This window comes from Phalaenopsis equestris, unplaced genomic scaffold (genome assembly GCF_001263595.1).
Source record: "Phalaenopsis equestris unplaced genomic scaffold, ASM126359v1 Scaffold000096, whole genome shotgun sequence".
NCBI classification, from domain to species: Eukaryota; Viridiplantae; Streptophyta; class Magnoliopsida; order Asparagales; family Orchidaceae; genus Phalaenopsis; species Phalaenopsis equestris.
The window spans coordinates 345,056-359,650 of record NW_018164538.1 but is presented as its reverse complement, the minus strand read 5'-3'; the positions used below and the strand labels follow the sequence as shown (position 1 = coordinate 359,650).

The 14,595-nt window shown below is 35.6% G+C and overlaps 2 protein-coding genes and 1 pseudogene across 5 annotated transcripts; 2 read left to right on the top strand and 1 right to left on the bottom strand.

The window, feature by feature from the left end:
• Positions 1 to 466: 466 nt before the first annotated feature.
• LOC110020442 lies at positions 467 to 2,752 on the top strand. Of its 4 annotated transcripts, XM_020718544.1 has the most exons (3): positions 467 to 831; positions 1,468 to 1,513; positions 1,680 to 2,752. In XM_020718544.1, exon 3 carries the CDS (start codon positions 1,722 to 1,724, stop codon positions 2,694 to 2,696), a length of 975 nt encoding a protein of 324 aa, XP_020574203.1. In that variant the 5' UTR covers positions 467 to 831; positions 1,468 to 1,513; positions 1,680 to 1,721; the 3' UTR covers positions 2,697 to 2,752. The 4 variants fall into 4 exon arrangements, with proteins under 4 accessions (XP_020574203.1, XP_020574205.1, XP_020574204.1 ...); XM_020718546.1 differs by lacking the exon at positions 467 to 831 and having other exon boundaries at positions 1,307 to 1,513; positions 1,690 to 2,752; XM_020718545.1 differs by lacking the exon at positions 467 to 831 and having other exon boundaries at positions 1,307 to 1,513; positions 1,687 to 2,752.
• A 3,654-nt stretch (positions 2,753 to 6,406) lies between these two features.
• LOC110020397 (F-box/kelch-repeat protein At3g61590-like) lies at positions 6,407 to 7,405 on the top strand. The gene is made up of 2 exons (XM_020718485.1): positions 6,407 to 6,531; positions 6,622 to 7,405. Exons 1-2 carry the CDS (start codon positions 6,413 to 6,415, stop codon positions 7,403 to 7,405), a joined length of 903 nt encoding a protein of 300 aa, XP_020574144.1. The 5' UTR covers positions 6,407 to 6,412.
• Positions 7,406 to 9,927: 2,522 nt separating this feature from the next.
• The window catches only part of LOC110020396, a 25,534-nt pseudogene continuing 20,866 nt past the window's right edge, over positions 9,928 to 14,595 (bottom strand).

The window sequence follows — 14,595 nt, the reverse complement described above, 5'->3', positions numbered from 1 at the left end:
CTTCTGCTACTACATTTTTAAGGTGAATAAATTATATGAAATTTGAAATCATTTTGCTAAAAGCTCGTGATTTTCTCCAGCGGATTTTAAACCGCAATGTAAAGTCCTTGTAACATAAACCACCACAATGCTATAAGTTAAATGGTGGTTTATGTGGCAGTTAAACCACCATTTTTATTACCTTCCATTTTCAAGTTCTTACACCTGCTTCTAAGCGTGTATGGAGCTTCAAGCCACAAAAAAAAAAACTGAATTTAATCGATTTACTTGTATTACAAACACTATTTCTAATTTTAAGCCATACAAACTGGAAATATTAATCGGTGCGGACACCGTTCTTTGCATGCGGTGTCCGATCTCCACCGTCCATCACGGCTTCGGTTGGACTTTTTTTTATATAAATTTTTTTTTTAAACTGGGTCCCACCAAAGCTGTGATGGACGGCAGAGATCTGATGTCCGCACAGAATAATTTTTTCTTTTGAAAGGCTAACTATTGTTGCGTGATTTTAGTCAGTTCCACATTATTTTCGCATAACATTTACATCTCATACCTTAACTTTAATACCTACAAAATAAACACCTAAAACTTGTAGCCGCTCATTGTTGCCACCCTTGATCATCGCTTCATCATCTCTCACGCCTCCTCTAATATGCCTTTTATGAGATACTCTTCGGAAAGTGACGACGATGGATGAGTCGGGGAGCTGGCTGAGCAGCAAAATTGCAAACATATCAATTCGCGGAAGTCTCCTAGCCTTCCATCCCCAAGCATTTCTTGCCTCTATCCGAAGAAGAAATCCAGAGGGGAGAGAACGACTACAGGTTACAGGTAGGTTACAGGGAGGTTACATGGGGTATAAAGCGGATATAACCCCCCAATGTCCTCTCTGTTTCCCTATATGTGAAGGATGCGATAAAATCAGTGTATCGCTTTCGTCGTCTGAACGTAACTCTCGTATTCTCTAGAATGATGTGGCAAACGAACGATTGAGATGAATGAGAGGACCGAGGCGAGGGAACGGCGTTAATGGAGAATAGCAAATAGGAGAAAAGTATAAAATTTGGATGGTCAATTTATGAATATTAGAGTTTAGATGTCTTAAGATGTAAAAACTTATGTTTTAGATGCTTGTTTGTAAAAGCCCCAAAATTAAAACAACAAGAACGGTGCCACTCAATTGTAGGCCGAATTAGCGTAAATAACTATAATACCCTTAGGTCTTGGGCCCCCCTTCTCCCAAAAATAGATTAGCTTAACACATTTCGCGTACCGTATTAACCCTAATCCACTCTCATTAGTGGACAAAATTGTAATTTCAAAAAACAAAAAACAAAAATCCCGGCATGAAAGTAACGAACTTCACATTTCCTTGTCCCTCTCTCTCTCTCCATGTTTTTCTGTCTTTTTTTAATGTTTCTTTTACTTGGAATCCGTTCATCACATCTTAATCATTTTCTCCTACAGAAACAGCAGTCGGATCGCTCATCTTCTTCCCCACCACCATTAACGGGTAAGCTTTTTTTTTTTTACTCAATAAATCAAATTTTCTGTAAATATTCATTTGTTTACTCGATTTTTTATTGCTTGCTTCATCAATCTTCAATTCCATCAAATCAAATGTCAATCAAAGGAAATTTTCCTCTTTTGAATTCGAACCCGTTCATTAAAATCGCAAGGTTGCAGCAGTGTTGTGGAAGCCGGGGTGACTGGAATGACAAATGGAGGAAACAAAACATACCTCTCCAATCCTCGGATGCAATAATCCAGAGGAATCCATGGTGGGCGGAGCCGCCGCCACCAAAACAGTGGGGCAATGCTCTGTAATCATAGTTTACAGAGCCAAGATTGGAGGCAATCCCCGCATCGTGACGGTAATGTGGAACAAAACCCTCATTAGCCACTCCCTCTCCATCGTCGTCGACCGCCCAGACTGCAGTTTCGAGCCTGCATCCACCTGCAAAATTGATATCAAACCCTGGCCCTTCTGGATCAAGAAGGGATTCAAATCCCTAGACGTCTGCGGCCACCAAATCGAGATTTATTGGGACCTTCGCGCCGCCAAATTCTCCACCGGGGGCCGACCGGAGCCCATCAGCTGCTACTACGTCGCTCTTGTCAGCGGCGAGGAGGTCGTCCTCCTTCTCGGTGACTTGAAGAAGAAAGCCTATAAGCGAACCAAGGCAAGGCCGTCGCTGGACGATGCGACGATGCTATCAAAGAGGGAAAATTTGTTTGGGAAAAGGTCTTTCCCGACTAGGGTTAGGTTTGAAGAGGGGAAAAAGGAGCATGATATTGTGGTGGAGAATTTGATATCGACGGGGAGCGGGATGGATGCGGAAATGTGGATAAGTGTTGATGGGGTTGTGGCGATCCATGTGAGTAATTTGCAGTGGAAGTTTAGGGGGAATAAGAAGGTGATGGTGGAGGGTTTGCCGGTGCAGGTGTTTTGGGATGTGCATGATTGGTTTTTCAAGGCGGAGGGGTTGGGGCAAGCGTTGTTTATATTTAAGCCAGGGGAGGAGATGGTGGTGGAGGAGGAGGCGGCGACGGAGAAAGGGAAGATGATCGGAAGTGATGGGAGTTGGTCCGGTGAGGAGGCGGAAAAGGTTGTTGCAGAGAATCATGAGCGGGGTTTTCGTGGTGTCGGACCGCCGGAGTTCTGCTTTGTGCTTTATGCCTGCAAAGTGGAGTAAAAATATTGAAAAATACTGTCCGGATCGAATGAAATCATGTCACGTGGTGTTGAAATAAAAAATAAGAATCAGTTCTGTAACCCAGAGGAATATTCCTCCCGTGTTATTCCGTATTATTCATATGTTATGTATGTTATTCAGGTGTTATTGTGTTTGTGTTATGAGAATATTTGTGTTATAATAACAAAATAACACATCAATAATATTTGAATAATACACAATAACACATGAATAACACGAGAGAAATATTCATTTGTGTTACCGGACAGATTTTTTTTTTGTCACCGCCACGTGACTTGATTTCATTGGACTTCAAATGATTTTTTTACATTAGGAGTCCTGACAAAATAATTTTTCAAAAATATCAGTCGAATTCTAATAATTATCACAATAAAATATTTATCGATTTTTTTTTATAGAATTGTAATAATATGAGATTGGAATACATTAATTAATTTGATATAAATATTATTCTGTTAATTTAGTTTTGGTATAGTTACATACAGAGTGGAAGAAACATTGTTATTTATAAATCAAATATTTAGATGATTTTTTAAATTATGAAATATGTGCATTTATGTGTGTCACGATCAAAAAACATTTTGAATGTTCTGATGAAAATGAAAAATATGTGTTGGGATTTTGTAATGACTTTTGATATATGAGTATGAGAATTTGAAAATTGGATGAAAGATGGGGCTTGATTTGTTAAATAGGAATGTTTTGGGTGTCATGCATATTCGTTTCTTAATTTTATTTTTTTAAAGAGTATTTAAGACTGGTCTTAAAACTAGTGGAGATTCTTAACTCAATGGATATTAATCTTGGACTAAATTGTATTCGTATTGAGATTTTTTAATCGTTGCTAGTGCATTTTTTCAAATTTCTTACCATACTCTGAATATTGGTTGTAAAATTCACGAGAGATTCACCCTTTTAGCTATTGCTTATGAAATTGGTTCAAAAGAAACAACAGAATTTTTAATGATTCAAATACTTCTCATGAGATTATTTCTAACGAGATCTTTGGAAATCAAACATAAAAGCAATAACTTAAATTAAGAATGATCTTCCAAACTTTATTGAGGCATTTTTATAGTTTGTTGTTACTTCCTTTTTTTTGTGGTTCTTTTATTTGAAGGATGCTTATGTTTAGAGTTCTTTTTCTTCTTTATGAGCTTAGAATTCATTTTTTCCTTTCATTCTTTGCAATTCTTACTCTGCTCTTTTTTTATTTGTATCTGCTTGAATGTTTGGTTGGTTCATGCTCAGATTTGGTTGATTGAGATGATTTGTTATATTATGATGGAGCTTATTTAGGTGTTGGTTGATTTGTGACATTATGACTATATTTTGACTATAAGTAGTGATATGCTTGTTGTGACAGCAATTTTTTTTGTTAGTTTTGATCTGTTTTGATAATATATATTTTAAATAAAAACATATTTATACTTGATTTTTTTTTAAAGTTTCAAATTAGTCCAGTTGTGATGATTTTCATTCTTATATTAAAATTCAAGCATTTTTTTAAATATTTATATTCATTGGTTTCTGGAAAAAATTTAATAATTGTGCAGATAAATTCTGAACTCAATTTCTCTTAACCCTTTTTGTTTTAGATTTGTTTTGATTAGTTTTTCTTTTTGTTGTTTTGTTTCTTGTTTTATATATAGAATATTATTTGTTACATAGAGACTATGATGTGAAGGTATTTGTGATGAACATTTTTTGTTTGCATGTTGCTCAACTTATAGAGTAGTTGCTGGTAAAGTTGAAGCTCACTTTTGCTCTTTGAGAGTTTCTGGTTTTCTAGGTTAACGTTGCCGCTTGTTATGTGTGATTTTGTTTACATTAATATGATTAAATTATTGAAATATAAAATAAAATTATGTAATATTACAAATAATTTAGTTAAGGAAAAAAAATATCGTGAATGTCTATTATTTATTATATTGTGTATTTTTATCTATTTTTAATATTTAATTGCATTATCAAATAATTTAGTTATTTTAAAATATAATATTTGATTCTTGAAATTAAAGATGTTCAGCAAAAATAGTATTATCATGAGACAAAATACATTTGGATGTCTTTGTTACCCAGCATGTCCAAAAGCAATTATTAGAATGTATTATTTCAATTGGCCTAACATAAGAAATTGCAACGAGCTGAAACGCCCCTGCGACAAGTGTAGAACTGTATCACACTACCATGAGCCTGCGTGACGTGAGTAACACATCATTCTCTGCTCATGTTGCTTTTAAAACACCAACACGTATGGAACGTCGATTTTACATGGGGGGACATTCATTTCACCGCGATAACGTGTTCGACGAAAAATGCACGGGAGCGTCTAATTGAATAATAATAATAATTATTATTATTTTTATGTTATAAAAAAAGCTCCCTCCCCTATCCTATCTGACCTCATGCGACATGCAGCATAATATATATATATATATATTTATATATAATAAAAATAAAAAAAATCCTATTCTACCTATTAAAAAAAAAATTTTCTAATCCTATTCTCTCCCCACGCTTCCGCCTCCCTCTCTCCGATATTTTCTCTTTTCATTTTCTGTCACGAACTCACGTCTCCCTCTCCTTCCCCTATAAAAGCATCAAACAGGGGGAATTATTGTGTGCGGATACCGCATGCATCCGATCCTGACCGTAGATCTCGGTGATCTACGGTCAGGATTATTTTCACTTTTTTTTTTAAAAAAAATTTTTTTTTCGGTGGGACCCACCGCAATACATCGGGACGGTAGATCAGGTGATCTACGGTCCGGATCGGACACGGCACGCAAGCTGCGTGCGGTGAACGATCCGCATGGAATAACTCCTCCTCCACTTCAACCGAGCCCTCCTCCTTCCTCCTTTGCACCTTTGCTTCTCCCTACGTCGAGTCCTAGTCCCGCTGGCAAGCCTGCCTCCGGCGAGCTTTTCTCCGGCGAACCTCCGTCCCTCCGACAAACCACCGTTCATGTAAGCTCCTCCACGTATATTTTTCTTCTTTGCGAATGTACACGCGAAACAGAGAGATGGAGAGAGAGACATACATACCACCTGATTCACGTAAACGAGATAATAATAATATAGATATTGTTAAAATCCAAGCATTAATAATAATGATAATAACTAATAATAATAATAATAGTAATAATTATAACATATATGCATAAATAAATACTAACAATAATAATACATGATGATAAAAAATATATATTGTAAAAACAATTTTGTGAAGCTTTTTGTTTTAATAGAGTGGATATGGATGTGGGGCAACTACACATACAACACTTCAAACATTGCTCTTTACAAAATTACCACCATATTGCATTCTAATACCAAATTCTCATCCAAACATCAAAACTTATGATAAAGACATGTTATTTCTATCAAAATTTTAATGTTTTTTAATAGAACACATATAAATATACGAGTTTAGTAGTTTAAGAAAATAACACGTGATAGTTTTGAAAATAAATTTTGGGTCCATGACAATATTTTTTTAATATGAATTTTCATCTCATTTTTTTGTGGATGGTTGAGTTTGTCTTATACCAAACCAATCATATTTATTTCACTTGTGTCGCTCTTAATAAGATTATAATAGCAGAGGATGGACTGTGTTAGAATTGAAGAACCTGGTTTCGAAGTCTTTGAACAATAAAATGAGTGCAGGATGCGTGGGCAAATATTGGCATGAGATGACAAAGTCCGGAAAGTATGTATGGATCAACATGCCACCCCAAAAGCCATGGTACTTCATGTTGCCCAACGAGAACGATGCAGGCTACATTTATGATCTCTTCAAGAACTGGTGCAGGTTTGATTTCCTCTCACATGAAAATTATAACTGGTTTATCTCGTCATCATGCGGATTGGTTTCCTGCATGGATTACTATAATCAAAGCAGAATTTTTCTTTGCAACCCAATTTCAAGAGATTGGAAGCAGCTTCTGAAACCTCTAAATGATGAACCTTCACAATACAGTGCATTGGCTTTGTCAGTGGACAGACATTCTCATGATTATATAGTTACATTGGTGAAATCCAATCCATTGCCAGATGAGTTCTTTCATTGGGACTTTACCATTCAGATTTATGATTCTAAGAGTTGCTTTTGGAGAGTTGTATCATTCAATGAAGTTTTGGTTGGATGGAGAGGAGGTAATGAAAGTGTGATATGCAATGGAATCCTTTACTTTCTGATTCACTCTTTATCAGAGAGCAACAGGCACCGTATTGGGCTCATCATGTATGATATTGATTCAAAATCTTCATGCAAGTCATTGATGGAAACAATGGTTATGGCACCGAGTCCCCTCGCTTGCGGTCGCCTGATGAATCTTAAAGATAGATTGGTTCTGATTGGAGAAATCAGAGACCCAGAAAAACCAGATGTGCTAGAAGGAATTTGTGTTTGGGAGCTTCATAGAAAGGAACAGAAGGAGGTTACAAGGATGCCGGAGAAGTTTCTCAGCCATTTTGGCAGGTTTGAAGATACTTTTGATAGTAGTGGAGTTGAGGATCTCATCTTCATCCATGCCTATGGTACCCCTACTCTGTTCATATTTGATATGAGAGACAAGCATTGGAGATTGTCAAAAAGCTACCCAATAAAGAAACGATCATATTTAAGAACCTTCGTTGGTTTCTGCTTTGAGCCTAGACTGGAGATCAAGCCCAGAACGATTTAACATATATGTACATTCATTATGCATAGAAGTTACCTATTAGTATTTTTTTTCTCTCTGTTGGAACATATTGTAGTTTTTTTTTCCGTTTATATTCAAATTTCATTAGTTCTTTTGAAAATTAAAATGTAATTGTATTAGCTTCAAAGTTAAAAATCATGAATTTAGAAGTGATATAGTTTCTTAAATCTAGCTTTTGGTTGAAAATAGTTGGACACTAATATTGTTTTCAAATTCTCACGAAATTTCTCTTATTATTGTAAAAATAATGAGAGATATTTGCATGCATGCCGGACAATTCTTAAGCTTTCACATGTCTGACATCTAACTCATGTATTTATATGGGCAACACTCAATTTCTTTATGATCATATAAAAAATTACTACTATTGCTAATTTTTTTGAATACAAATTTTCATGGATACGTTATTAACCAAAGTGTGATATTTCTAAATATCAAATTTTAGATGTGGATATGTAAATTTATAGGAATGGTGTAATATGTATGTGAAATTTCCCGACATAAATAATGATTTCATTTACACACTAAAAAATAATAATAATAAATATATAATCAACATTTTTTAAAACATATTTTTTATTTCTAAGTTACTGAAGAGTTTGATCAATTTCATCAATTTTCAAAATATGTTTTTGCTAAGTGTCGGAAAATTTGAGGCGGTGTAGTAATATTTTAATGTTTTAGCATTGTACAGATTGCAACACACACGAATAAGTTTCGCGGCGGTGGAATAGTATTTGAATGTCTTAGCAATGTACGAAAATGCAATGCACAAAAATAAAAGAGCAGTAACAAGATCAACGATACTAAAATTTTTAAGTAGAAAAATTCTAGAAGAGAAAAAACACGTGATTTAGTAAGTCAAACTTATTCACTATGAGTACATGGGTGTTCCCTTCTCTTGCAACGGGGAGATCGGGGTGATATATATATCTATGAATGTGTGTGTGTGTGTGTGTGTGTGTGTGTGTGTGTGTGTGTGTGTGTGTGTGTGTGTGTGTGTGTGTATATAATTATAATTATTTTTAAAGCAACTGACAAATTCTAATTTGGCAACAGACAACTTCAAGAATGTGTCATAAAATAGTGACTATTAAAGTGAGAAGCTCATGTAGTGGTGATGGAATAATTTTTTAATGAGTTAGTGCTGCATGACGATCCATTACACGCATATAAATAAAAGATAAGTAGCAAGAGAAGACAACAAAATTTTTACATAGAACATAAAAATTACGGGGTCTAGCCCAATTAAAATAATTCATTATGAGTTTGTACGTATAAGGGTGCACCTTTCCCTTGCAACAGAGAAATCGGGGCTATAATTTTAAACAAAGTATTATGCTTGTCTTTTTACAAAAAAAAAAAAAAAAATACATGTGTTAGACACAACGACCATATTTTGACTACATGATTTGCAAGCAGGGGTAGTTGATGGCAAGCAATGACGACCGATGGTGGCTTATGGTAGGCAACGGGTTGTGATCAACAGTGGTCGACGCCCATGAAGGCCGATGGTTATTTATCAGATTTTCTCTCAGGACAAACTTTGAAATTCCACTTCTTCTCCTCTTCTCTAGTGAAGAGAGAGTCTATTTATAGTCTTTTAGGGAGGAACATCTAAGTCTTTTGGCACATAACTTCTCTAATCACTTGATCAGATGATCCCCATCAATCTTTCTTGATCATAGATGATTTTTTAATGATTTGAGTGAATTAATGAACTCAAATTTTAACAATCTTAGGCTCGTTATATTTCTCTCATCGAAACACTCAATTTGATTATAAATATGTCAAATTTAGAGTTCATTTAACAATTCAATTGAAGATTCAAAGCCTCTAAATATGCCTTAATAGTTTAATCTGGGTTTGATTGGGCCAAATTGAACCAATTTTGGTATCATCAAGTTCGTCTTGCCTAGACTATTAGTTTGAATATAAGCTTGTTGAAATCGAGACTCAAGTAATCTTAAATTTAAATTTGAAAGATCATTCATAAAAAAATACATCAAAATTCATGCTCGATAAAAATTTATTGATGACACTGCAACAAAATGAGTTATAACAAACCGGTGCCAAATTGCCCTTTTGGGTTCTCTCAATTGGCATTGCTATTAGATCACAAAACAAGAACTCCCACTTATGGAGGCTCTCATTTGACAGCTTAAAATAAGAGATATTATAAGGTGCGATTCGAGTTCTCAGTCATAATTCTCTTATATTTGAGCAGTAGAACCAGTTTAAATCAGTTCTGAAGAGTTTTGGATCTAAATTCGACATATCAGATGGTCTCCGGGTGACAATTTTGACTCTTATGTCATTTACTTTTAAGTCAATTATTTATACAGTTATTAGATATCAATACAGCTATATGCAAACATCTAAGCTTCTTAAAGTTACAGCCAATAAACTGAATAATCATAAATTCAACAAGAAAATCTGACGATCAATAATACATGATGTAATAATGTAGATAAATTGAGAAAGCTGTGTTTCAACATATAAGAAGAGTTCATCATCTTGGTTTCCGGATGCTAATTGTCCACAACAGATCTGAGTCAGAATGCACTGTAATTTTCTCCTCTCGCACTGAATTGGATGTGCTCTCCAATCCACCAAAATGCATGCTTCCTTCAGCTGTTGATATCAGAGAAAGCTCTTGAGGTCAGACCATTTATTTTTTATTTTTAAAAACACTCAGAAATACTAAAATATTACTTTGAAACTTCTTAAAAATAATTATATCAAAAACATAATTTAATTTAAATCAAAACATAAATAAAATGACATAAAAAAGGAAAATAAAAAAATTAAACTAAGCATCCATTTGATTTAGGGTCTGTTTGGGACAGCTTTCTTCATGCTTTTCATTTCAAATCACAGCTATAACTCCATTTCGGGAAATGCTTTCTTGATGTTTTCTTAAAATTTTTGTGGTTGGAAGCATTTTTTTTTCAAACTGACATGTTAAAATGCGGTGGTTGTAAGAAAGTTGTTGTCTAAATTATATATATAATTCTCACAACAACTTTCTCCACCACAGCTTTACAATCAACTTTCTAAAATTCTTCAGCCACTCCAAACAGACCTTTAATAATCGGTTTTCTTTAACTTCCTGGATTAATATATAAACTTGGAATAAAAATGTAAAAGAAATGTAGTGTGGATGCTTGCTAAGATCCCATTGGAGACCGGTGGTAGTAATAGAAGAAGCTGGTGCACCGAACGGGATGAGACCACAGCATGGTCCTTCAACAGAAGACTAGATGTAGATTTTATGCCGATGAGTTTTAGGAAGAAGATAAATCAAGCAGTGATCCGATAGGAGAATAATGCGCATGTTTGAGAAGTGATAAAGCACATTGATGTTCCCCATTTCATGGTCAAATCTTCCTCCAAGCGCGCCGGCAACAAGAATATGCAGCTGAATTCACTCAAGTGCATTAGTTCGCACTGTTTGCTTTTACTTTTTCCCTTAATGTTTTTGTTTAGCATGTTTTATACATCATTTTATATATTTTATTTGAAAAAATATATTCAATACATTTTGCAAAAGTGAATGCTTACATTTGATTTCTCCAAAGAGGGTGTGCAATCACAAATAAAAGCTACACACTTGTGTAAGTCGGGGAACTCCTGCTCTGTCACTCTCACTATCTTAACTCCCTGCCAGAGTAAACGAAACACAAAAAAATGTAATCCATGCTATGCCACAGAGTGAGAGATGAAAGATCATTTGCCGCAGTAATGACCGACCTACCATTAAATGTAGTAGTCCTTTTATAGAAATGAGCTCTAAAACTCTAGTTCAGACGGGAAATAGTCATCAAGTTGCAGTAAATAAAGCTTTAATGAGTAACTTGTTGAATGCTATATGAAAGAAAAACCTGTAACATGTATTAGCTTCATTGTGCCCTTTGCACATACAATAATAATAGAAGTCAACTACAATAGTACTTGGCAAGGGCATGCCAAGATAAATATTTCATGGGCCTATGACATGCTTCGTATCCAAACATGCCGATTTAGAAATCATTAAAAACAGCATTATCTGAAATTACACCCAATTTAGATAAAATAAGGCACCAATGTAAGGTCTCTTAGGGGGTGGCTGTTGCGTGTTATAAAAGTGATTGTAAGGTTTTGGGGAGGAAAGTTATTTCTTAGAAAGCTACAATAAGAACTATAAATATTTATTCTTTTTAAAAAGTTACATCAGCAATATTTTTTTATAGCCACCACATTTTAATAGATATGATCACTAAAATTAACTTACACATAAAAAATAAATTGTGAACCATCATTCTTAGCCTCCATGTGGGCATGTTAGCGAAGTGATAATGAGAAGGAAACTCTCTCCAAAAAATCACATTTTGAAGATGCCCAAAAGAAGCTTCTCTCCAACCATTGATGTCATTTAACATATAATGAAATACTGAAAATCAATAATCCACAACATGGTTTGAAATTCTGATATTTCTAACCATGTTTAGTTATGGGTAGGTATTATTACCTTGTCCAATACAAGAATTGAATTTTTATAAAATGACATCCATGGTGATGAAAGCTTAGTGGAATATCTGTTGAGATTTGTATCTAATGTTGGGTCCTATTTGTAAATAGAAGAAGTATATGAATTTATTAATAAATGTTGTAAAGCTCTATATAAGCCCAAGTCATTAATGAAATGGGTAAGATTTGAAGAGCAATTACTTTTAAAATGGTATCAGAGCCCTAGCACTGAGCTTGAAGCGAAGGGAAAAAGAGACGGAAGTCAGCTTTGGCTACAAATGCAACGAAGCAGGGTCTTTGTGTTGTGTGATCCTGTCATTGTGTTTCCCAAACGCAGAAGGAGCGGAAGGAGAGTCGTTGCTATTATTGTCTGATCCAGTTGTTGCATCCTGTCGTCGAGTTTCCCTAGCACAGGAGCGGAAGGAGGGAATTTCATAGGCCTTTTTTTCGTGCGATTTCTTCATTGTTGTCCATCGAGCCGTTGTTGCTATCCAGTGAGTTCTAATTGCGGTTGTAAACCCTTCGCTGCTGTCCAGAGAGCCATAATTGCGATTGTTGGAGTATCAAAGGACTTCATACACAAACGATCTTTTCGTTTGCTACGAAGCAGAGGGGAAGTGTAGGCTCATGCTTGCAAAGGAACAGGGAGGTTCAAGCTGCTTCGAGTGAAACAAGAATTGGCGAGGGCATCAGATCAGGCATACAAATCAAAGAATAGTAAAATTTAGGATGTTAGAAGAAAGATATGGTGCAGGAGGTGAAGGCATGAAGCTTTTGAAGAAGATAGATCTTGAAGTTCTGAAGGTCTTGATTGGGCTCATACAAGAAGCCTAGAGTCTCGATGGGGCCACTACCTCGACACATGCTTCAACGCAGGTGAAGCTATATCTCTTCCATGTGGATATGAAACTTGATGGACTAGCCACATATCTGAGTTAATCGCGTCGAATGAAGGCGGCTCTAGTAGTGAAGAGACTAGAAGGATATCTGACGGGCGTTGAGTCAAAGAGTGACAGTGTTGAGAGGGATGAGTGGAGGACCTACACGCCTTGCTTTACACTTGACTACTTAACTTAATGGTTCCATCTATTGCCTCATCAGTTGAAGACATTCGAAAAGTGAGGGACATCTGGGCAAAGTAGAATAACTCTGCTACGATTAAAAATTACATGAGGGTGTTCCATATTCACTGTGAGATAGAGGCAATGGTACATGGGAGATAGATTGATTCAAGAGTACTCCATAAAATTGGAGCAGCTGTGGTAAAATCTTGATCACTTCTCACCTATGTAAAGCTGTGATGATATGACTATACAATTTATGGCTCATTTGAACCTGACCTTTGATCAGAGGAAATCAATCCTCCTAGCTCAACGATGATCCCTTCACTGGATGAGGCCAGTACCGCAATGATACTGAGGAAGAGTTGCATGAGGCTACACTCAGAGTCGGGTCAATATAATATATGTAAATTGGAAAGCAACTTGTAAATTGGAAACTGAGATTATTATTCTACCATTTGAATTCATCCTGAAATCCAATATATTCTTGTCGGTCGCCATACTGCTGGATGCGGTTTAATATAGTATAATATAGTGTTTAGAAATTAGGTATTTTAATTTGAAGAAAATGTTGTCAAACTGATCTCATTGATTCCTACAGCTTGGATAATCGAGCTAACCACGAGTAATGTACCACCCTGAAAGGTAATACACTACTTGATAATAAGCTCAATTAAATAAACTATAAAAATAAATGACTTCTGTTTGATCTGCAAGTTTGCATGATGACCGACAGATTCCCCTATTTGATATGGGAGTTGACCAAAGGAAAATATGTTGAGATTTTTATACCTATTTTACACTATTTTTGATGATATTGCACTTTAAAGAAGGGTATTTTTGATGTTTTGTTACAGGTATGATGAATTATGGTCATTGGAGCAAAAAAATGCAAAAACGGTGCAATTTGGAGCAAAAACGAGCAAGAAATGAAATTTTACCATCACCTTTCGATAAGTCTTTCGATGCTTAATCTATTTTACACTTCTTGCATATTTTTGAATGAGATTACACTTTAAAAGAAGGTTGTTTTCATGCTTATTTTGTAGGGCTATCTGTTAGGAACACAACACAACTGAAATGGGGCTAAACGGAGCCAAACAAAGCAGGAGCCAAAGGGTGAAGCTGCGCAGTCTGCTCGCCGACGGCGCCAAAACAGCGCCAAAACGGCGCCGACTGCGAGATTTACTCGAGAAGATAAAAAAATGACAGAAAAGCTCGCTGACACTGCCATCGAGCCCGCCGACGGCGCCCGGGATGGTTATGGGCCAAAATTCAATGTATTTGGACGCTTTTTAAAAGGTTTCTAGTGGCAACTCTTCAAACTTTGTCCCTACACTTTAAAAGAACAAATTTAAGTTAGAAAAGGAGGGATTTTTGTGAGAGGAATGTTAGGAAGAGTGTGGAGAAAGTTTAGGGATTTTAGAATAGGAGTAGAAATGTAGATTTCAACCCTTTCGAAGAGATTGGAGAGGAAATTTTGAGAGAATTTGTAAGGAGATGTTCTAGCATTGCATGGATCGGCGGGAGACTTTGTGGGAGAGATTTTCATCTTTCTTTCAAAGGGAAAAAGCTAAGTATTGTGTTCTTCATTATCTTATG